We start from the raw sequence: 23,786 nt of genomic DNA on the forward strand, positions 1-23,786 counted from the left end.
TCATGCTAATACTGAATGGGAGTGAATCTGCTATGAGTTGAGAAGATTTCTACACCGTCTCACAGTGACTGTGAGCACATACCATGTCACAGCATTATTAATCTAAACTAGTGTAATAACATGTAATTTAGTTAATTTACTCAAAATTGCTGTAAATGCAGATGACAGCTATTTTCCTGTATTGGAATGATTTTAAATTTCCTAATGAATAAATAGGAAGAGTTTGATCTTCCTAGATGGGGGGAAAATTCTTGTGGCAGTTTTTTTGTTTCTCTACTTTTTAAGGAGAAATGTTTCCCCTGTTTGTCTGCTTGCATGTCTCACAATTTCTCATTTGTATTGTCCATTTTTCTGTTTGTGTGTGACTTTTATAACTGCCTGTAAGCTTCCCCTTGCTCTGTGGATACTAAATTCACTTTGACAAGTCAGAACAGTGCTTTTTTTATAATTGTGACTACCACATGCATATATGTTTGTAGCAAGTAGTGTAACAGTTTCAGTGCAAGAAGTGTCAGCTCACAGAGTGAGGCTTTTTTGAATTTGGAATGATTTATCAGGCCCTGAAATTTTTAATACACGTGGGATTTGACCCTTTTGAATAAGCACCTCTTCTAAATGCTAATGCAGCTCCTATGAGGACAGTTATCCAGTGACTATCCACAACTTTGACGGGTTGTGTGCTTGAAACAGACACGCAGGCAAAGTGCCTGGATGGAATTAGTTTTACACTGTCTGGTCCTAGATGGCAAGGACCCCAATAACATACTTTTGTCAGTTTATTCCTGTCGCGCCAAGTGTGACATTGTGATTGCCATAAGGTAGAAACTGTAACCATTGGTACTTGTAGTACCCTAGAAAACGTAGACTGATGTTTGATTTGTTAATGGACAAGTGCAGCCACATTTCTGTCCTGCACTGGTGTGCACGGATTACCTTAATCACATACATTGGTAAGATACAATACCATAAGGAAAAGGCACTTCGGTCGCAAGAATGTATGTCCCTAGCTAAGTCCTGGGTCCAAAATAGTTGTCATCTCAACACACATGACCCTCTGTGGCAAATCCTGTGAAGGCCTATGGTGAGGATGTCCTGTTCCAAGCTGTTCTTGATCATCGTTCAAAAGTTGCTCTCAGTGATCATCAGGCCAGGATGCCCTGATCAGTGAAAAGGTACGAGACTTGATATCCAAGTGGCCAAAGAGGAGTACGGCTTAACATAAAGTACTCAACAAGAGTATCCTCATTGAAACCCCAAGGATGCAGGCTTTCTTTGTACTAAACATTCCTATGGGTGACCTGACCATGGGTAAAATGGCCACATTATTATTCTCAGCCAATAGATTGTGCCAACCAAAGAATCAGTACCATTATCTGTTGAAGCCACTGGGAGGCACAATTTTCCACGATCTTGAACAAGCAAGATACCTATAGCTACTAGTAATATGACTACAAAGCCCTGACCACCACTCTGCACCTAAGGGTACTGCACTGAGAAAGTGATAATTACGTCTAGGCCTTTCTACCCCCCATGAAGTACATCAGCTAAAAGCAAGAATCTGCATTTTCATAGTCCGGGGAGAGGCAGGCCAGAGCAGTATTGTTTTACTCATTTTGACTTGAATAGAATTAAAGGGTTAGTGTGCAAACTGTGTTGATCTTGGTTCAATTTGAACTGAGATTACCATTAGTTTACTCAATTGATGCACGTGTTGAAAGGTGTGAGTTTGACAGGCTTTTCAATCTTTTTGTAGTATTTGGCTTTGATATACCAGAGGAGTTTTTAATACCCATTCATAGGAGGCTACGTAGCTCCCTGTAGTTAACATCTGCATCTTCTGGTGCTCTCCACTGAATGCCTTTTGTGTTCTGTTTCTAAATCCTTTACCCTTTTTTTCAACTCCTAAATCTGCATTTCTGGCGTTTTAGTGGAGATGAATGTGATGAGGACTTTTAGTGGCTTCTCACTGCAGCATGAAGGAAATGGAGTTCATTGTGGGGAAATACAAGTCATGTTTTCACTTTGTGATCCTCAAGCAGTGGAGGTGCAGAGGATTTATGTGGTCATATAACAGATCACTGAGTAGCTAAAGCAAAAGTGCAAATCAATCAGGCAGACTAATGAAACATTTTTCAAGGTGACTGAGAATTTCCTTGATGCTGCGGATATTAGGCCAGAGAAAAGATATTATCAGTGGTTTGCCTATCTTACAAATGGACGGAGCATTTTGCAGATAAAGAATTAGTGACATTTCTCTGGTACTTTGAGGTGCCATTGTAGCCAGACATATGGGTGGGAACCACTGATGCTTGGTAGACCATAAGCTTGGTTCCACTTTCCCTTGGTCAGCAGAAAGGTGCTTTGGCGATGATGAATTTTGTCATTGATGTCTGCCTTTGAAAGGTAGCTTTCAGGATATGTAAAGTGTTCCATATTCACCAGTGTCCTTTGGACCCTGATGATCAGTGGGTTTTTTTTGGGGGGGGCGGGGGTGTGGTGTTGTTGATATTGTGTGTAGTGCAGATTGGTAAAGGACTTTTGTTTAACAAACATTTAGACCCATCCCCTCATTGAGTCCGATGATGAAATCAACAAAGGCTTGGAGCTGAACAACTGAATTTCAATTTGTTATACCCAATGTAAATCAATGACTGAGGTTGGAGTGATCTTGTTCTGGAGAGGAGATGATGAAGGTTGAATGGTTTTCTGCTCTTCCTGTGGGTTAGTTTATTGGAAGCAAGGTGCTGTTGCATTGCGTAAGAGGCTAGTGTGAGAGTCTTGCTTGATCCCATGGTGGTGGACCTGATGTGTCGGATTACAGCTTGTGTGTCATCAAGTAGCAGATGTAGAATGATAACTTATTTCTGAGGACAGCCAGATTTGATAAGGATTCTCCATTATCTCTGGTAATAGAGTAGAAGGCTTTTGTAAGGTCACAAGAAACTGGTGTTTGATGCTGTTCTCCACGTTTTTTGGGATTTCCCATGGTGAAGCTCGTCCAGTGCAAATCTTGATGGATGGCACCTATATTGCAACTTTGGGAGCAGTTGATGGCTGATGTGGACTTGGTGGGCCCAAGAGGCTGTTTCTGTGCTGTATACCTCTGAACCTCCTCCAGTGCTTCCTGGCTTGAGGTGTGTGAGCTGAAGTCTAGTATGCTGGTTCACCATTACACTGAGCTGGAGGGCAGTGAGATGTTTTCTCATGGATGCAAGACAGTGTCACCAGAATGATATGAGGGCTTAAAGTTAAATTATAAGGAGCATTTGTATTTCATTGTGGGTAGACTGCTGAGGGACTATTGAAGGAAGTAAAGAATGAACTCAATTAAAAGGTAACTGGCACAAACTTTGGGTGTCGAAAGTGCTTTACAGAAAATGAAGGTACTTTTAAAGTGCAGCCACTTTTGTAACATAGGCAACATATCAGACAATCCTGTAAATATCATCAATGAATTAATGATCAGACAAATTTTCTCACTGCAGTCCTAATGGATGTGCCCACAATGTTGTTGGGTAGTGAGCACCATGATTTAGTTCCAGCAATGAAAAAATGATGATGTACATTTCCATGTATGTACTACTCTTGGTTTTTGGTGGTGACAAGTTTGGGAGGTCCTGACAGAATAGCCTTGGCAGGTAACTGCAGTGCATTTTATAGATGCCATGGTGCAGTGTTGTTGAAGGGAATAAATGTGCAAGGTGGTGGATGGGATGACAGTCACACGAGTAACTTTTTTCCTGGATGATATCAAAGAACAAGAGGTGGTAAAAGCCAGAAGGGGAGTGCTGGAGTGCAATGAGGGAATCACCATTGGGGGATGAGGATTATTTGCCGAAGAAATGGGCATAGGCAGACATGGTAGTAGAATAGCTCAACATCATGCCAGGCCTGAAACTCACTAAGGTGCGGGCACAGGGCGTACAAAAAGGAGACCTTAGCTGAGGACTGACCGCTCAGTGTCATAGAAGAGATCTCTCCATAGGGAGCTGGAGAGAAGCATGGGATCAGAGGAGGGGGAAGAAGAGGACAGTGAAGGCCCCTGTGGAGCATCAAGGCCTGTCGAGCATCTGGGACGGCTGACTCTCACAGCTACTTTGACTTTTCCTCCTCCCACCCAGCCTCCTAGAAGGATGCCATCCCTTTTTTCTCAATTTCCCCTCCACCCACCTAGTTCCACCTGCCCATCATCTCCTCCCCATCTGGTCCACCAGTCACTTAACAGCCTCTACACCCTGCCCACCCCACCCCCCAACCCCCACTGTATTGCTGTTGACTGATAATCTTTCGTGTGACCTCTCAGTCCTCATGGGGGTCTTGATCTGAAATGTTAACTTGCACCTTTTGCCTCCGTACATGTTGCTTGACCTACTAAGTTATCCAGCATTCTGTTTTTTGTTCTGGATTCCTGCATTATATGTTCCCTGGACCACGTTGTCTCTTCCTGCACAGTCCAGGATGCAGTCTTCCCTGGGAGGTCAGCTACCAGCTCACCAGCAAGGCTCAGGGCCTCTCCCATTGAACAAATGGTATTGTCAGCTGATGAGTATCTGTCACCAGTCATGCCAGCTATCAAAGCTGCTGTTTAAATTGAATGTTTAAATGTCGTTGACATTCATAATATTCAAAATCATCTGGCACCAATCAGAAAATAAAAATAATGTTGGGCTAAATTATGCTTAACTGACTAATAGCCAATTCATGTGAAACTCCAAAACACCTTGAAGGTCAGATGCCATACTCATCCCTTGCAATTACCCCCTCAGCTTTACCGCAGGGAGTTTGGTATAAAAAAAATTGGCACCCATTCTTTTGAATTTGCAAGTGCTTGAGTTACTTTAGTTTATTTGTTAGTATTTTAATGTTTTTTAATTGTTTAACTTCTTTTTCTTAAATCATTTTAAATAGTTTTTAAATATCTGTCGGTCAGAAACATTCAAATTGTTCTAAAGCCTATGACAGTGACTACTTGTCATAAGGCACCAGGGCACTCTTGAGATGGTCACAGACCAGTACACAGCATGAGGCTTAGTCACCCTTCAGAACATGACACACCTCATTCAGGAGCAGAGTCAATACTTAAGAGTCTTCTCATCCTGTAAATCCATACAGGTCGGGACTTCAAGTGGCAAATGGAAGCAAAAGGCCAGTTCCAGGATGATCTGGCCTATTTAAAATTTTTTAAGTTGAGACTAAAACCACAATCACACTGAAAACAATTTAAAACCTTTTTAAACTTCTTTAAATAAAAACTTCACTCCTCTTCAGCAGATGATTTCTCTAATTCATTTCAATGAGCCTGTTGCCAAATTAACCCAGCAAGGCTTCAGCAGACAAATCTCCCAGCCTGAGAAAGAGGAAATCTGTGGAAGTTTGCATTGCCCTGTTGTCATGAGGTGCAGGTGTTCTGCAGCTAAACCTCCTCTTAGTCTGAAGGCAGCCTTTGCTCATGGATAGCCCAGTTGAGGGCATATTTGCCAGCAAGTCCACATGGATCTCAGAGTAAGATTGCCCCTAGTGTTTATGTTCAGAAAGGCTATTAACTTTGTATTTGGTATTATACTGTTGCGCTCTTTTGAAATCATGAGCGAACATTGCCTTTTGTGTTCTATGAAATCAGAATCAGGAACTCATTGTTGTGCAAAGAATAAATCTGGGTGTTCATGCTGCTTTCAGTGATTCGTAATCCCACAAAAATTGCAGGTATAAAGATGTGTACAAACTGCTGACATCTTTTATCATCAGATATCTTCAGACCAAATGTGTACAATTTGTATAAATGTTGCATTACTGCATTAGTCGCATTTTCTTTTCCAAAAGGAAATGTATTGCTCCATTTAATATGCTGAAGAATACCTTGAAGACCAAGTGAAAACTCCATTGGGGGGAAAAGGCGATTCAATTTAAGTTTGCTTAAAGGAATTTTTTCATAATTTAAAAAAAAATTGAGATGAATTGATTGAATTTTGGATTAAGACAATCAGAACAGTAACCAGTTGAAACTTTGTACATTCATGGCTACTGTCAGATCTACATTCCAGACGTCACCATGCTGCCTGTGATTTATGTTTGAACTTAACGCCCTCCTCCAGTCTTTGTGTATGATATTTTCAGGATTAATGGTCACAACAGTGACATTTCCATTAGCACCCTGTGTGTGCAAATAACTCACAAGTGGCAGGTAGCTTCCTTTACTGTAATTGACAAATGCGCTTAAGGGTTTAACGTGCATGGAAGGAATGGCATCTTAAAGTCAAGTTATGTCTAAATGTCAGCTGGATTCAAAACTGACACCTTTTTTGTAAACAATTATTACACAAGTCAACACCAAATGCAGAAGCTTAAACAATGATTTTTTTCATTCCCAGAAACACATTAAAACCTCTCAAATTTATTCTTCTGTTCAACTTATTCACAGAATTGTTTCTTCTTAATGATCAACTTGTGTATGTGACCAGAAATTCTTTCTTGAGGGCAGTGATTTTATGCACTATACATCTGAAGTTATTTAGATGGTGAAATGCATGTTCAACATGTATTTGGACATGGCTTACTTCAAATAATTTAGCACGTACATGGTGGCCCACAAAAAATGTAGACCACTTGTGCAATTAAGGCTGCTTCAGCATAATGTAAAAAAGAGCCAGTTTGCCCATTCCATCACCATGGAGTTTGATGCCTCAATCCTCTTTCAGGTAAGTTCACTTTTTAAAATTTTAACTTGTCTATCCTTCCAACATTTACGGCTCACCTCCTCTTTGCTGCAGGCCTCCAATATTGAAGGAGACCCTGGCAGTATTTGTGTTGTTGACACTATTTCCCACCCCACCCCATTGGATTACAGCCAATCAGGGGCTTAACATCCCCATTTCCCCTCTGCTTCCAATTGTGACATTGACATTCTCAATCATGATTATAACCTCGACCTTTCCTCTTTTCCCCCTCCCCTCCCCTCCCCTCCCCCAAAAAAAACTGCAATTTACCTCTCCAAAACTTGATGTCCTTTTTTTTTATGCCCCACCCCATCCAAGGCTTCTTTCACCATGGATCCCCACCCTCCACTGCTCTGATCCAGGACCCACTCCACTGGCTCTGCAATAGCTACATGCAGCATATTGCAATAGAGCCTCCCTGCAAAAAAAACTTAATTGATTCACAGCACCTTTTGAACATGCAACAATTTCTAGTTCATTTTTGTTAAGGAATAAATTTCAATTTTTGCTTTGAAATGCAGCACTTAGTCGCTGGTTCTTTATCAATACTCAAATGTGGATCTTCTTTTGCACTTTCTCCTTTTCACACCACAGGAAGTGGTATTTATTCCCGGTTGAATGTCAGGCTCCTGTTATGAGCAGCTAACTGTGTGGAATAATACTACAAAACATGAATTTCCAATGAAATATTACTCTACAAAAGTAGTACAGAGTGGATAAATTGTCTATATTGATTATGGTGAACCAAAAAAAAGAAAGCAGAACATGTCTTTGATAGTAGGAAGAAAATGGAATATCATGGACTGAATTTATAGATTTGACCAGCGTTTGATTTAAACGTGTTAGGAAAGTGAATTTTTTTTGTTTTAATGAGTAGACTCATTCTCTTTTGGTTTAAAGTAGGTTATGTATTTCTTTCAATTTTTATCAATATGATAAAAGGGATATCTTCCAGGGCAGAGGGATGGGTTGCCTCAACTGGAGGGGGACCAATATCCTGGTAGGATAACTTGCTATAGAGCTACTTGGGAAGGTTTAAACTAGTTTGGTGGGAGAGCTAAGAGAGGAGGAGGAGTTGCACTATTCATTAGGGAAAACATCACAACAGTACCAGGGAAAATGTCCAACAAAGCCATACGTAGAACTTAAAAATAAAGGAGGGATCACTTTGAGATTATGCAAAGGTCCCCCCAAAAGTCAGCAGGAATTAAAAGAAGAAAATGTACTGAAATTGCAGATGGGTATAGGAATAATTGGGTTGTAATACTAGGTGATTTTAATTTCCCTAATATTGACTGGAACTGCCATAGTGCTAAAGGATTAGAAGGGACAGAATTTTTTAATTGTATCCACGAAGGTTTTCTGAAGTAGTGTGCAGATGGTCCTGCTAGGGAATGTACTACACTCGATCTCCTCGTGAAATGGGGCTTGGGGAGTGGCTGATGTGTCATTCGGGGATTATCTTGAGAGCAGTGACCATAATTTTATTAGTTGCAAGATAATTATGGAACAGGATTGGACTGTTGCTCAAGTTAAAGTCCAAAATTGGGGGATGGCTAATTTTGATGGCATTAGACAGGAACTTGGAAAGGTTGATTGGGCGAGGCTGTTAACAGGTAAAGGGATGTCTGGCAAGTGGGAGGCTTTTAAAAGTGAGGAGAGTTCAGGACCAGCATATTTCAGTTTAAGTGAAGTGCAAAGCTGGCAGGATCAGGAAACCCTGATTGAAGTATATTGAGGCTCTGTTCAGGAGAAAGGAGGCATATGTCTGGTATAGGCACTGGGATCATGCAAGCCCCTTGAAGAGAATAAGGGATTTAGGAGTGCACATAAGATGAAAATTAGGAGGGCAAAGATGGGACATGAGATATCCCTAGCAGATAAGGTAAAGGAGAATCCTGAAAAAGATTCTATAAGTATATTAAGAGCAAAATGGTAACTAGGGAGGGAATAGGGCCCCTTAAGGATCAGTGTGGTAATCAATGTGTGGAGCCACAGGAAATGAGTGAGATCTTGAATACTTGTCTGTATTTAATGTGGAGGATATAGAAGCTAGTCACATAAAGGTGGCTAGGTAGACAAGTGCATAAAGGTGGACAAATCCCCAGGGTCTGACCAGGTGTATCCTAGGATGTTGTGGGAAGCAAGGGAGGGGATTGCTGGGGCCCTGGCAGAGAGTTTTGTATCTTTCCTCATGGATGAGGCACCAGAAGACTGGAGGATGGCTAATGTTGTGCCTTTTTTAAAAAAAAAAGAGATGCAAGGACAATCTAGGGAACTACAGGCTGGTAGGCATTGCATCAGTAGTGGGAAAGTTAATGGGAGGCATTCTGAGGAACAGGATTTATCTGCATTTGGATTGGCAAGGATTGATTAGGGATAGTCAGCATGGCTTTGTTCGTAGGGATTATATTTCATACATTTGTGAGTTTTTTTGAGGAGTTGACCAAGAGAATTGATGAGGGCAGGGCAGTGGATGTTGTCTACATGGATAACTTTAAGTTCTTGCATGGCAGGCTGACCTAGAAGGTTAGAATACATGGGACCTAGAATGAGATAGCAAATTGGATACAATATTGGCTTGGTGGTAGTGAAGGGTTGCTTTTTAGGTTGGAGACTTGTAACCGTGGTGTGTTGCAGGGACTGGTGTTGGGTCCTTTATTGTTCGTCAAATATATTAGTGATTTGGAAGAGAATGTAGTAAGTTTGCAGATGACACCAAAATTGGTGATTTAGTGGGCAGTAAAGAAGATTGTCTAATGTTACAGAAGGATCTAGATCAACTGGGAAAGTGGGCAATTGAATGGCTGATGGAATGTAACTCAGACAAGTGTGAAGAGATGTATTTTGGGAAGTTGACCAGGCCAGGATGTAGTGAATGGCAGTGCCCTGGAGAGTGTGGCAACGTGGGTTGACCGAGTAGTGAAGTAGGATATGGTATGCTGGCCTGCATTGGCCAAAGCATTGAGCATAGCAACAAACACTTTGCTGGAGGAATTCAATGGGTTGAGCAGCGTCTGTGGTGGGGACAAGAAAGGGGTGGGGGTGGGGAAGAGAGGGGGAGATCTTCCACACCTCCCCCCCCCCCCCACGCCCACCCATAGACGCTGCTCAACCCACTAAGTTCCTCCAGCAAATTGTTTGTTGCTCCATATTCTAACTTCATTCCCTTTTGTCTCCATTGAGTATAGGCATTGAAACATGTTACAGTTGTACAAATTGTTGGTTAGGCCGCACTTGGGTGCATTTCTGGCTGCCGTGCTATAGGAAGGATGTGGTTAAGCTAGAGAGGGTGTAGAAAAGATTCTCGGGAATGTTGCCTGAACTGGAGGGCTTGAATTATAACCTGAGATTGGACAGGCTTCCCCGGAGCAAAGGAGACCAAGGGGTGACCCTGTAGATGTTTATAAAATTATGAGTATAGATGGTAAATGAGTCTTTCCCAGGGTAGGGGAGTCTAAAACTAGAGGGCATGGGTTTAAGGTGAGAGGGTAAAGATTTAAAGGGATCTGAGGGGCATGTTTTTCATACAGGCTGATGGGTATATTGAACAAGCTGCTAGAGGAAGGGGTAGAGGCAGGTACAATTGCAACATTTAAGATATTTGGACAGGTACATGGATAGGAAAGGTTTAGAGGGATGTGGACAAAATGCAGACAAATGGGATTAGCGTCAATGGTCATCTTGGTTGGCATGGGCGAGTTGGGCTGAAGGGTCTGTTTCCATGCTGTATAACTCGACGAATAACTAGAGACAAGAGACTGCAGATGCTGGAATCTGGAGGAACTCAGCCAGTCAGGCAGCATCTGTCTTGAGTCCAACAGTCCAGGTGAAAGGTCTTGACCTAAAACATCAACTGTCATTTCCCTCCACAGATGCTGCCTGACCTGCTGAGTTCCTCCAGCATTTTGTTTGTTGCTCTATGAATGAGTCGCCTAGTTCTGGATTTTACAGTATATACAATCCAATATCGTTAAGACATCTGGTCCAGTGCTGGTTGTCATTTGATCTATTGTCTGTGTTGCTTTTTTGGTGCAGATTGGTATAAGTAGTCTGAGACCAAATTTGATGCAACTTTTTGACTTTGGTTAGCAAGGTCAAATATCTTGATATCAGCCAGCACTGAGGCACTTGCAACCTAGAAGGCAAAATCCCTGTTTTGTACCAGGCGACAACAATGGGGAGGGTGAACAGGAATTGTTACAGAAGAAGTAGCCTAGCTAAAGTACAATTAATGACCCTTTGAAATCTTCACTCCAACATAGCTTGTCTTGTTTTTGGGATCCATGTCCTTGTCTAATTAAATGTATTGTTAGATAAGGCACAGGGTTCTGCATCATAGGTGCCCTAAATCGAAAGCCACTTGCCTCGGAGCAAGTTACATTATGTTAATCAATTTCTGATTAGTTTTTCATGGTTCTGTATATTGCCACCAAGTCATCCGGTGCTCATTTCCTTCAGTTCCAGTACATTGACAATACCTTAACCCCAGAGAAGGTGATATGCTTGGTATTTCCCTTTCCTCTGAACAAAGGATGTATTTTTTTCCATGAAGGTTGCCACTTCCTTATTGAGGACCAAGAAGGTTATGTTTCATAGATGCTTCCTTCACAGCCTCTGTGATTAGATTGCTTTGATAACTTGGTATTCATCAGCAGATTGCAGTGATACCTCCATCCCCATCCATGGAACAGTTTCTGGTTCCCACATTGACATCATTAGCCACCTCAGTGGAAATATCCTGAGGGACTGACTTTAAAAGGATAGTATCATAGTCAGTTGTCCAATGAATAGTATTCTGGCAATAGGTCTAACAGCAATCATTAGCATTTCTGCAGCTGCTTACCATTCTTTTATAAACTTTTTTTTACTGGAATACAGAAATCTTGTTTGAGGGCTTTAAACAGTAGCTCCTGAACTTCTGGACTATTAATGCATTTGCACTGAGGGAAGACGATCCCTCCACAGAACTAGGCACCATACTCAGCATTCGCCACAGGAAAACTTTGATACAAATGCCTTGCAACGCATGGTTGAGCTTAAAACCGCTTGCATTTCCATTACTTTGCTCATGTACAGAAAGATATTTCAGATCTCAAAGATACAGGAAAAATAATGGGCACTGTCCAGAAATGAAAAGGATAAAAGAAAAATTGTAGGAAAGGGATTAAAACTGGCTAATTCGGAAACAGTAGATCTTGGCAAGGACAAGTTTGGAAATGAGCTCCTCCATTCCAAACAAGTGGGGGAAAATCTATCAATAATTTGTCATAATTATGCTTATTCTTTTAAATTTGTCTTAACTTTTCAACTCTTCCTAAAGATGACCTTCCACCTCTGATAGTGTCCTTGTAATTGTGTGTTGATCCTTTCCTATTGTGTTTGTATCAAACTTGTATTGGGGTGTTCAAAACAATGCATGGTTTTTCCAGCAGTAATTTAATCTTGATTATTTTCTGAATCCATATTCAAGCAGCCAGTATCTCATTAATATGTGAATGAAACACACAATTTTTGTACTCGTGTAGCTATCTTTCAAATTATTAGTATGGATAGTTACGCAAACATGCTTTCAAACGTGATTCAACAAGTTTTTGGAAGAATAAATCCAGATTACCACATGCTGGTACAAAGCAACACATTAATTTGACTTTGTGCAAAATGTCACCTCCTTTTGAATCTCGAGGCACCCGTGACTGAAGAGTTTAAAAGTTGACTCTGGTCAACCTCAACTGATTTGACTTATCTGATGATGTAGAACAGATCTGAATTTCGTGCCAATGGTTGTATACTAGTTTTATTTATATCAATAATTTGTGAACCCTAATTTTAAATTACCTTAAAACACTATGGGCACTGAAACAGCATTACCCTTTCACTTTGAAAATATCAAACCATGCACAAGGCTGGTAAGATGGCTTGTCAAATGTATACAGCATTGATTTTATCTGTGGAAAGCTGGCGGTCCATTCCATAAATTATACAACTATTTGCTGGATGCCCATTAAATTAATTTGTGTTTAGCAAATGTAAGACAACTATATGGAGTAGCCTATGTACTTGCACAAAAGAAGGTATGAAAATTAGCAGCAGTAGAAGCCATCTTGCATTTGGCATGCATGCCCTGGCAGCCGGAGTGTCTCTTCGCTGTAAGGAATCCTTTCTCTTCATTGTGATTATTACTTGGTCAGCCTCCAGCAGTGTAGAGAATTTGATTTGTAGAAGAAAGGAAGATTACCTGTTTTACTGGGGATGTTGCCTTTTTCTCTCAGGGGCACCTTCCACACACACCAAAACTTCCACCCAGCTGTCCCTCGGATCTTAATGGGAATGCAAATAATGGATCTGTCTTATTCAGGAAATGCCTTGGGACAAAGACAAATTGAGCTTCAGGCCAGAGCTCATGTTGAATATTATCAGAAGGGTCACATGGGTGCCTCACTATCATCATGACATCACAAAATGTTTTGACGGAGGGTATCCCTTTGATTCTTTTCAGCTTGTTATCTGTCCAATCCATGATTTAATGGAGCATGGGGAAGGGGTTGTGGGGGAAGAAGATCCAATTTACAAGTCGTCATTTTTAAATGAATATAATTGCATACAACTTAAAATAAATGAAGCAATATGGAAGTAAAAGATGCTCTTAATTCTAAGGGGCTTAACATGCATATTTCTTCCATCAGCACCATTCTTTAAATTGGTACCATAGCTTTTATGAGGACAGATAGCTCTATTTACCACTTTGCATGGATTGTAATGGTATGAAAGGAAAGTGTTTCAGTAGCCTTTAATTGTAGGATTTCCAATTGGTCAAGCTTTCTTTTTTCTTTCAATCATTTTAACCACCTTTCTTAACTGTCTTATATTAAATTATCAGAAATGTCTTGCATGGCAAGAACAGACATTCCAGTTAAGTACAGATTGTAGTGCTTAGAGCATTCCACCTGTTGTCTGCAAGTTAAGCAAGTTCCCACCCTACTGTCTGTCTTTAATTGCAGTTTGGCTAGAGGTAGCATTTTTATTGAACAGATGCTATAACAAAGCAGATGTTTAAAAAAATATGTTGACAGCCATGGAATTGGTATTTTCTTAAAATGCTTTTGTAGTCATTCACCCTGTGGACCAGAAATTCAGGTGAAAAATCTGTCAACTGACTTCAGTATTATCACAATTCATAAAATTTGCATCCTTGATTACATAGAAATGTTATATTGTGATGCCTGGTCAATGTTGTTGAACTGCACCTAATGTTTAAATTTCTTGTGCATTACATGTTTGGAACAGAGATTTATTTAATTGACTTCAATTTGGGTTTATTCCTGTAAGAAAAATAGTAGTGAATTAGATTTTTGTTATAAATAATTTCTTCTGCTTAAGACTTTTTAGAAAATTTAGATTTGTTATAGTTCTGCCTCGAGTTAATTTTTTTCCCCCTTTTTTTTTTTGATATTTGCTTTCAGTGTTTGCTAGCTCTGAGCCGGTGCCAGGTTTCCAAGGGGACACCCTGCAGTTAGCATTCATCGACCTCAGACAAGTAAGGCTTTTGGGATTATTTTTCATTGAGTGATGCAGAAGCCATTGGTAAAAGACCAGTCATTGATGCTGCCTGTTTGCTTGTTTACTTCATTTTTAAGAAGCTCCTAAGTCTGTACCTACTTTTCTGGATCATAACGTTATGAACCATGACAAAAGTGCTGCCACTGATTGCCCTGTGTTGAACAAAAGATTTTAATTCAAATAAACCTTAAGATTTAACTTCCTGCAACAAGTGACTAGTTTTAATGGTGCTTAATGTCATTTGTTCTTTTAGGAAAGCAGGACTTTTTTTAGAAAAGATCCTGAGGATATAAATGAGTATATTCTCTGTTAAATGACATGTAATTTAACCGGTTCTAACAAATGACAAATCAGCGAATGATGTATAGTCACAAGATTTGCTATATATTGTGTAATGTTTGTATGCATGTAATAGCTAGTGGAAATGTGAAGTTCTCTCCCATAAAAGGCTGTTGGATGTGAGTGACTTCACAAGAAAAATATCTGTAGAACTTTGTTAGGTAAGAATATCATGGGTGAATTGGTCAAAATCAAGCGAGTAAAATTAAGTTATGGATTATCATGATATATCTAAACAAATGCTGGAAACAGCTTGAAGCTGATTGGTTCTCAAACAGGAATATGCTTTTCAAATACCGTTTGTTTTGATATGTGGATTATGATTGCTTAAGTCCAAATATACACCTCCCATGGCATTATGAAGAGACTAAGTATAGGTTTCAGATCATCAAGGTTAAAGAACTGGGTTGTTAATTTGAACCAAAAAGGGGGGAAATGGATAAAGGACTAGTGAAGGTTTAGGAAGGTAGTTAAGACCAAGAGGAGGCAATTGACTTCATTCAACTGGCAGTGCTGACTGTGGTTGGAGTGTTTGGGGACCCAAGATGATCTGATGACTAAAAACAATTCCTGGGGGGTGGGGGGTAAATGGCTAAAGGGTTAGTTCAACTGATAGGTTCAGGCTCCAGTTTGTAATTGATAAGTGACATAGGGACATGAGCTCACAAGATTTTGGAGGTGAGGGGAGATGTGTGGTGATACATTGGGAGGTGTAGTAGTTGCTCAGGCTAGGTAATTACTGTCAAATACCGAGATGTAGTTCAGTTATAGATTGGTAAGAATTATTATCTTCCATTGCTGAAGATTTAGAAGAGTGTAAATGGAGGGATAATATTCAGGTAGACAGTGCAGCGATGTAGTGTGGTCTTATTGTGCTTCAAGAAAGCTTGCTATTATTGCTGGGAAGGGATAAATTACGCTGTTCATTGTATTCTGTAAAATATTGATGACTTTCTAGTATTTTGGATCATTATGGTTTTATTTTTCATTCTTTTTCACTTCTATTCAGTTATTGGGGTACATTAAAGCTATGTATGGATCTGTAGTGTGTGGCTGAATGCCTTCATGATGGTGTTGATTTGAAATTTGAATTTCATTGGATAATTTTTGGTTAAATGTCAGAATCTCTGATTTGGTGTAGAAGAGGTTCCTGTGTAAGAGTTTCTGTTCTAATGACCAGTCTGTGAAACATGGATAGAGATGCATTTGAATTTTCCTGTGGAGTATTGATATATTGAGCTTGGAGACATAACATCAGCTGAAAATTCAAGATAATTTTTAAAAAAAATTATACTGAATGTGGGTTTATGGGGAGCTCAAGGTTTGAAATAATTAGTTTCTCTTTAATGCAGCAAAGTACCTTTCCAGCACATAATGCTCACTCTGGCTTCTGTTATCCAATAGAACTATAGAACACTACAGCACAGAAAACAGGCCATTCAGCCCTTCTAGTCTGTGCTGAAACTTTATTCCGCTAGTCCCATTAACCTGCACCCAGTCCATAACCCTCCAGACCTCTCCCGTCCATGTATCTATCCAATTTATTCTTAAAACTTGAGTGAGCCCGCATTTACCATGTCAGATAGCAGCCCGTTCCACACTCCCACCACTCTGAGTGAAGAAGTTCCCCCTAAACCTTTCCCCTTTCACCCTAAAGCCATGTCCTCTCGTACTTATCTCTCCTAATCTAGGTGGAAAGAGCCTACTTGCATTTACTGTCTATACCCCTCATAATTTCGTAAACCTCTATCAAATCTCCCCTCATTCTTCTACGCTCCAAGGAATAAAGTCCTAACCTGTTCAATCTTTAGTTGTTTAACTAGTGCTAGTTCACCTGACTTCCCCTTCCTAAAGTCCACAATCAGTTCCTTGGTCTTGCTGACATTGAGTGACATCACTCAAACAGTTGACCTATCTCACTCCTGTACATCTCCCTTTGTTTCATTTCCATCACAATTTATACTCATCCAGACGTCAAATGCCTATCCTTTCCCCCTCAAGAAAGCATACCTCCCTTGTCCAGAACTATCCATTTGCAGATCTTCCATTGCTCTGTTACCATTTTGCTGATCAGTTTGAAATTTAAATACATTTTAGCTAAGTCTCTTTAAATAAACCCTTTTCCAAATAAATACTTTTACACTTCATTGTGTTTTGTCCTTTTTCATGACTGCTGTTCTCTAACTGTACCCTGCTGAACCATGCACCATTGGCCCCACTTCATTTCTAGTACAGTTATAGTTTTGCTTCCTTGTTGGACGGGTAACACATCAATCAGGGTTTCTTACAGAAAACTCCTCCTTTGTCCTTGATTCTGTTGCTAAATCAGTTTGTTAGGATAATTAAAAACAAATTCCCTTGTTATGTCTACTATGATTCCTTCATCTTCCTGAAATATTCCTGAACAGATTCTCCTCTATCTTCCAGCTACTTGATGGTAAACTTAGTGGTGTAGTAGCTCCTCCATTGTTCCTTATCTGTCACCAGACAGATTCTGTCATTGACCCCTTAGCTACATTATCCATGCTTGGTGTGGACATGTACTTCAGTGGAGAAAGATTGGTATCAATGAAGAGGATCTGGTGTAAATTGATTAGAATTTAAAACTAGAGGCAAAACCATGATTGAACAATGGGAGGCCTACAACAAGGGGATTGTTTCCCATAAGAAGAAAAGAAATGGCATCCAGTATAGTGCTGCTTGCTTTTCTTTCATGGAAAGCTATCTTGTTGTCAGTTCCCATTGTACAATCATAATTTTCCTTCTAGTTTTAGATTCTAATCCATTTGAGGCAGAGCCACTTTTAACCCACTTAAATTAGCCTTTGAGTGTAAATATTTCTGCACATTGGTACAGGAGTTGTAGTTGAGAATAAAATTAAATAGCAATGGAAGTTTGCAATGGAAGTTTAAAATGTAAGCTTGCTGATTGCCAAAACACTAATGCTCTGCCAAATGTCAAACACACAATATTCATTTCCAATGTGATTTGTAACCTTGCTGTTCTGATAAATGGTTCTTGTTACTTGCAGAACAACCAGCTTTTGCTAACTGTGCTTCGCCAGAAAATATTATTTAAAGGGCCAACAATCAAATTCCCCTTTTAGTGCTGCACCGGCACACTGGCCCTAATACACACTGTTCAACCTTCAGCCTCGACCTTCTTGCATTCTAAGTGACTTTTCTGCATCTAAAGTGACTACTCATGGGGATTTGTTTCCACCCAATGCTCGTTGGATGGCATGGAGATAGATCATGGGTCTGAGACTTTACAGGCAGCCACCAGGACCATGTGGGAGAGATATAGAAAGGATAATCATTCTGAGTTACAGGGATCCATGTTGATAATTAGTTTTTCCCTGATGAGAAATTGCTTGGAGAGCTAGGTTTCAGCAAGACTGTTCCCACTGGGATCCCTGATTGCCTGAAGCTTCAAATATGGCCTCAGATTTGATCAAGGTCACAGGCACTCGGCTCCCTAGCAGGCCATTCAGCTGATCCATGCCAGAACATAGATTGTTGTGCAAGCTCCAGACTCGTGGAGAGAAGAATTTATCATTATTTCCTTCAGCCAGAGGAGCAGACATGCTGAGCACAGGGATTTGTTATCATTGGAAACTTCCCCAATGGCTGAGCATTCATAGACTGCAGTTGTATAGTAATATCCCTTACAGTGATCTCCCTTGCAATATCCTGCCAGAAGTACCTGCCTCCTGACTGTAGGTAGAAAGCATGAAGGTCATGTGTCCTTTCGCTGTTTTCCACAAGATCTGTGTTCCCACCCCCTCTTCCCCCCCCCCCCCCCCCCCCCCCACCAAACAATCTTTGTTGCCTATTTGTGTTTTGTTCCTTTAAGGGCTGGCTCCCAGGATTGCAACTGCAAAATCTTTCTTGAAACAATAGTGTGCGTGCAGAAACAGTGCAGTGTTAAGCAAGGAGATCTGACAACACTGTTATGGAAGCCATGTCTTTAAGTCTTTGCAGTCTTTAAGGGGCTTTTGAAAATAGTATTAAAACAAAATTTTGGAAACACTCAAATCAGACAGAATCTGTGGAGAGAGAACTGAATTAAGTTTTCAAGTCAATGACTTTGCATCAGAACTGAAGAAAGAGACCTAAATTTCTGATCTGCTGGTTTTGATGAAATGTCATCAATCTAAAAATCAAGTCTGATCCTGTCTCCACATAAGCCACTTGACCTGGTATTTCCTGTTTTCAAATTTCGAGTATTTTGCTGTATTTTAATTTTTTTAAAGCTTTTAGGATAATACATCAGTTTTAGCAACAGTAAACAGAAGGTTCTTAGTTCTGAAATATTCATTATTTAACAGTTTGTCTTTCTCAGTTCTTTAGATTTTGCTTCTCAACTTAGTTATTTTATTCTGCGTGCCCATTCCATGCCATAATGCTGCTTTGTCAAAGGGGCTGTTTTTTGGTTGTGACGTTAGACCATCACATTTGCTCCCTCATGTTGGCATGAAATATCCCATGTTACTGATTTTAAGGGGCTTTTGAAAATAGTATTAAAACAAAATTTTGGAAACACTCAAATCAGACAGAATCTGTGGAGAGAGAACTGAATTAAATTTTCAAGTCAATGACTTTGCATCAGAACTGAAGAAAGAGACCTAAATTTCTGATCTGCTGGTTTTGATGAAATGTCATCAAGTAAGGAAGTGTTGATGAGGCTCTACGGGGCGCTAGTGAGGCCTCATTTGGAATACTGTGCGCAGTTTTGGGCCCCGCATCTTAGGAAGGATGTGCTGACGTTGGAGAGGGTTCAGAGGAGATTTACGAGAATGATTCCAGGAATGAAAGGGCTTAAGTATGATGAGCGTTTGTCGGCTCTTGGACTGTACTCGCTGGAGTACAGAAGGATGAGAGGGGACCTCGTAGCGACATTTAAAATGTTGACAGGTAAGGATAGAGTAGATGTGGCTAGGCTGTTTCCCTTGGTGGGCGTGTCCAGGACCAGAGGGCACAATCTTAGAATTAGAGGGTACAGTTTCAAGACAGAGATGAGGAGAAGTTTCTTTACCCAGAGGGTGGTGAAATTGTGGAACTCCTTGCCACGCACAGCAGTGGAGGCCAGATCAGTGGGGGTATTCAAGGAGGAGATAGACAGATATCTAAATAGTCAGGGTATCAAGGGATATGGGGATAAGGCTGGCAAATGGGATTAGAATAGTTTTTTTTCTCTCTCTCTTTTTTTCCCAACCCCATTTCTTTTTCCCTTTTCCTTGGAGCAGACTCGATGGGCCGAATGGCCTGCTTCTGCTCCCTTATCTTGTGATTATTTCAAAGAACAGCAAGTAAATAATCCTTGATATCCTGACTAGCATTTATCCCTTGTTCAACGTCACTAAATGGATTACCTACTTATTATCACATTGATTGTAGGAATTCGTTGTGCAACCGTATTTCCCACTTCACAGCAGTGATTGCAGTTCAGAAGATACTTAATTGGCTGTATAGTGCTTTTGGATGTCCCATGATTTCAAAAGGTGCTATATAGAGCCAGGTCTGTTTTGCATGCAACTCTACAGAGCGTAGAAAAATAAATATACAAATGCTTAGATATAATGTGCATGTATCTAATTCTCTGTATGTTATTGTGTAAATGAAATGCTTTAAACGTGTTCTTTTGTTTGTTGTAAAGTAGTTCTAGTACAATGTTCTCATAAGGGATCATATGTTTTTTCCATTAATCAACCAGCCTTAAACCTCCAGTTTCTCTGCCTTGTGAGTGACGATATATCGGGAATGCAGAAAAACACAAGCACTTGTGTTTATCAGCACTCACCTGCAGTACGAATACCATGTGCCAATTTCCCTGTCATACAATCCTATGATCCATTTATTTTTTAATGTGATAGATGACATTTCTTTTCAAGCAGACTGTGAAGGAAACAGTGCCTTTTATAAGGAAGTTCTCCATTGGGGCATCTGGCTGTTTCATGTACTGTTCTCCAGTTTGAATTTGATACTCTGCCATGCCTTCGAGGTTATGAAAGATAAGGAAGTAGTTCCAGTGGCCAGGTTTTACCTGCCCACCCTGATTGTGCCCCAGGGTTAGAATCTTGATACTTGCACCGCTTTACAGAAGAGCTGATGACAGGTAGAGAGTGATACCAAGGAAAGCCTGCACCAAATCAAAGCTAAAAGGCAAGAGGCTTGGGATTGGATGAGAAGCTGTGGTTAAAAGATGGATCAGTGGGATTGCCCTTTTTAGAAAAGTAGGTGACCCGAGATTGAGAGGTCATGATCCCACTGCCAATCATTGGATCACTAATGGAAGCTGGCTGTCTCAATAGCAGCTCTTTTTCTCCCTTAACTTAGACTGTGGATGTATAGGATTAGTTGGGATGTAGGAACAAACTCTGTTTAAAAATCCTGAATTGAACTATGTGCATTGAGATAAAGATATCATGTTAAAATCAACACATGGTCAAATCGTTTTATTGTTCAGTTAATGAAATGTATTTAAAAAAAATAATGTGCAGTTAATTTTTGGAAGACTTGATCGTTATGCAGAGCACACACTGTCAAAATAAAAATGTTTATTCAGTTCTTTCATCTGCAAGAAGATTTCTTTATTTAGTGGGCAAATCTGAACTCTAATATCCTGCCGTAAATTTGTAAGTGATCAATGATTTTGAGAAGCTGTGAGAAACCATTTCAGATAATGCTCATCAAGTGCTCCCAACATTAGTAGTCATATGTTTTATTTGGACTGTAATCTGATGTCATGTTTTATATAACATTGATAAGAGGTATTGTTAGTAGAGGGCAGCACATAAAGATTAAATATTGACGATGAGACGAAGAATTCCATCGCTATTGCCTTTTTAAAAAGAAACTGAGCTCCAGAACAAGATCCTCAAGCACTGATGCATAGAATTCTTTAGACATAAGAAAATCTGAAACCAGTATTGCCCTGTAAATAGGCATTATAATATTAAAGACAATTAAGCTGAATATGTAAGGTTATCTGTATAAATGTATCTAAAATGCAATCATTTTTATTTTGGAGAAGAAACCTAAGGCATAAAAAGTTCTGTTTTTATTAGTGGAGTCTAAATGACTGAAGGAGGATGTGAGTGCTGAAGGCATGATATTTCATATGTCAGTAGGAAGTATTTAGTCATAATCCTTTGGTTACCAGCTGGTCTTTTCCTACCTGCAATTTCATATTGTTTATTTTCCAGCAAGACCTGGGACACATTGCCACTCTTCACTAAATGTTTTGATTTTTGACAGATAAATTGGTCTATTCTGGAATTTTGATGCCCACTATATACTTTAAAGTCACTTTCCTTATGGAAAGATGATTCAAAATTTTAAAACCAAGGCTCTTGTTGGGATGAACAGTTTCACAGAAAGTTCCTTGCTTTTTTATAATAGTAAGATCTTTTACAGGTACCTATAATATTCCTAGCCAGAAACCTTCACTGTACTAAACTGCTGCACCACTCCATCCACTCATGTCCTAGACCACCTGGTGACTAGGGTAAATTTTTAAATAAGGATTATGCTGTCGAACTTTAATTTCAGAAGCTAATACAATTTGAATTCTGATCCATTTTTTCACCCTTTAGACCTACTGAGCATCTCAAAGGTTTTGCATTTTCAAACTTCAACAAAAACTAGGTTGAAATTACTGTGTCATAATAGTAAAATGCCTGAGGTGTTTATAGAATCATACAGCATGGCCCTGCAGCCCACTATATCCACATTAATCCTACACTAATCCATTTTTCCTAACATGTCCCCATCAAGTCTTTACTCCTGTTCCCCCGCCCCACCCTGTTTCTTCTGTCACTCACCAGTTAACCTACCAACCAGCATGTCTTTATTATGTGGGATGGAACCAGAACATAGTGGGGGGTGGAGAGAATCCATGCAGTCCTGTGGAGAACTTTGGGGGGAAAATGAGAAAATATTGTGAAATATACAGAACATGTAATTTGGGTGGCTACGATTATACTTACAGGATTATTAAGTGTGAGATGGATATAAAAACTTTGACTCTAAACAGGAATGTAGACATAAGCCTCCATCCAATTTGAATCAGACCTAGAAATGAGTGAAGTTAAATAAAAATAGGCATTGTGGTGAGGAATCTTTCTCTCATATCCTGGCTATGCAAAAAAGAGTGTTCTTGCTATTTATATTTATTTAATATTTATAAAATATTAATTATATTTAGTCTATATTTAGCTCTTTAAAGCTAAATATAGATTGAGAGCATTTGAAAGAGAAGGGTAAATGTTGTCCTGGATAAGACATACATAGAATTACTTACATAGAACTCACAATATAAAAACAGTCTCTTTGCCCAAACAGATCTATACCAGTGTTCATATTTGTATATGCCACCACTGATACTTCATTGTTTCTCTCCAGCCTTCTCCCATTTCTCTGTTCTCTCTTCCCTCCCTTGAAGGTGTCAATATTGTCTGCTTCAATCATACTATATGCCTGATATGTCTACATTCCCAACACCCTTAGCATAAAAAATCCTCTACATTATATTTTGGCTATACTATTTTTCAATGTCTGCCTAATCAAATTCCTTCATAACTTTAAAGACATGTTTTAGGCTTTTATTAGTCTTTTATTTCCCAAAGAATAGAACTGGAGACTGCTCAATCATTCCTGACAATTTCATCCCCTCAATTCTGATAACATCATTGTAAATCTGTTTATGTACTTCATACAGTGATTTGGTTCCTTTAGGATATGGAGACCAGAACTGCACACAATACTCTGGTCTAAACAAGGTCTCTTGTTTACTCCTACTCTACATTCTTGTCAGTACGTTTAATGATTTATGTATGTGCATTCCCAGATCATCATTGTTCCTATAAATGATTTGGCTACTTGCCTGCCAAATCTATCTATCAGAATGATCCACATTCTATGTTGCTCTAAAGGAAAATGTTGTATATGATCCAGAAATTTGAAATATACCAGAAAACATTAGAAACCTCAGCAGCTCAGACAGAATTTACAGATAGAGAATAACCAATACTCTGCAAATAGATGATGCCTGATATTTTACAATACTTTCTCTTAATAAATTTGCTAATTATCTAACCATCCTGCAAGCCTGTTAATCTTTGGTTCAGACTTTCACTTTATTCAATAAATTCCCCATTTTGGTGTAATTCCA

The 23,786-nt window shown here is 39.6% G+C and overlaps 1 protein-coding gene across 3 annotated transcripts in view; it reads left to right on the top strand.

The window, feature by feature from the left end:
* Positions 1–23,786, top strand: part of LOC127576757 (exocyst complex component 6-like) — a 140,324-nt gene that overhangs the window by 85,866 nt on the left and 30,672 nt on the right. For all 3 annotated transcript variants that reach the window (XM_052027474.1, XM_052027473.1, XM_052027475.1), the window contains one exon: positions 14,177–14,250. In XM_052027474.1, coding sequence (XP_051883434.1) covers positions 14,177–14,250 — 74 coding nt within the window. The remainder of the gene's footprint in view (positions 1–14,176; positions 14,251–23,786) is intronic.

The sequence above is a fragment of the Pristis pectinata genome, chromosome 12 (assembly GCF_009764475.1).
Source record: "Pristis pectinata isolate sPriPec2 chromosome 12, sPriPec2.1.pri, whole genome shotgun sequence".
NCBI classification, from domain to species: Eukaryota; Metazoa; Chordata; class Chondrichthyes; order Rhinopristiformes; family Pristidae; genus Pristis; species Pristis pectinata.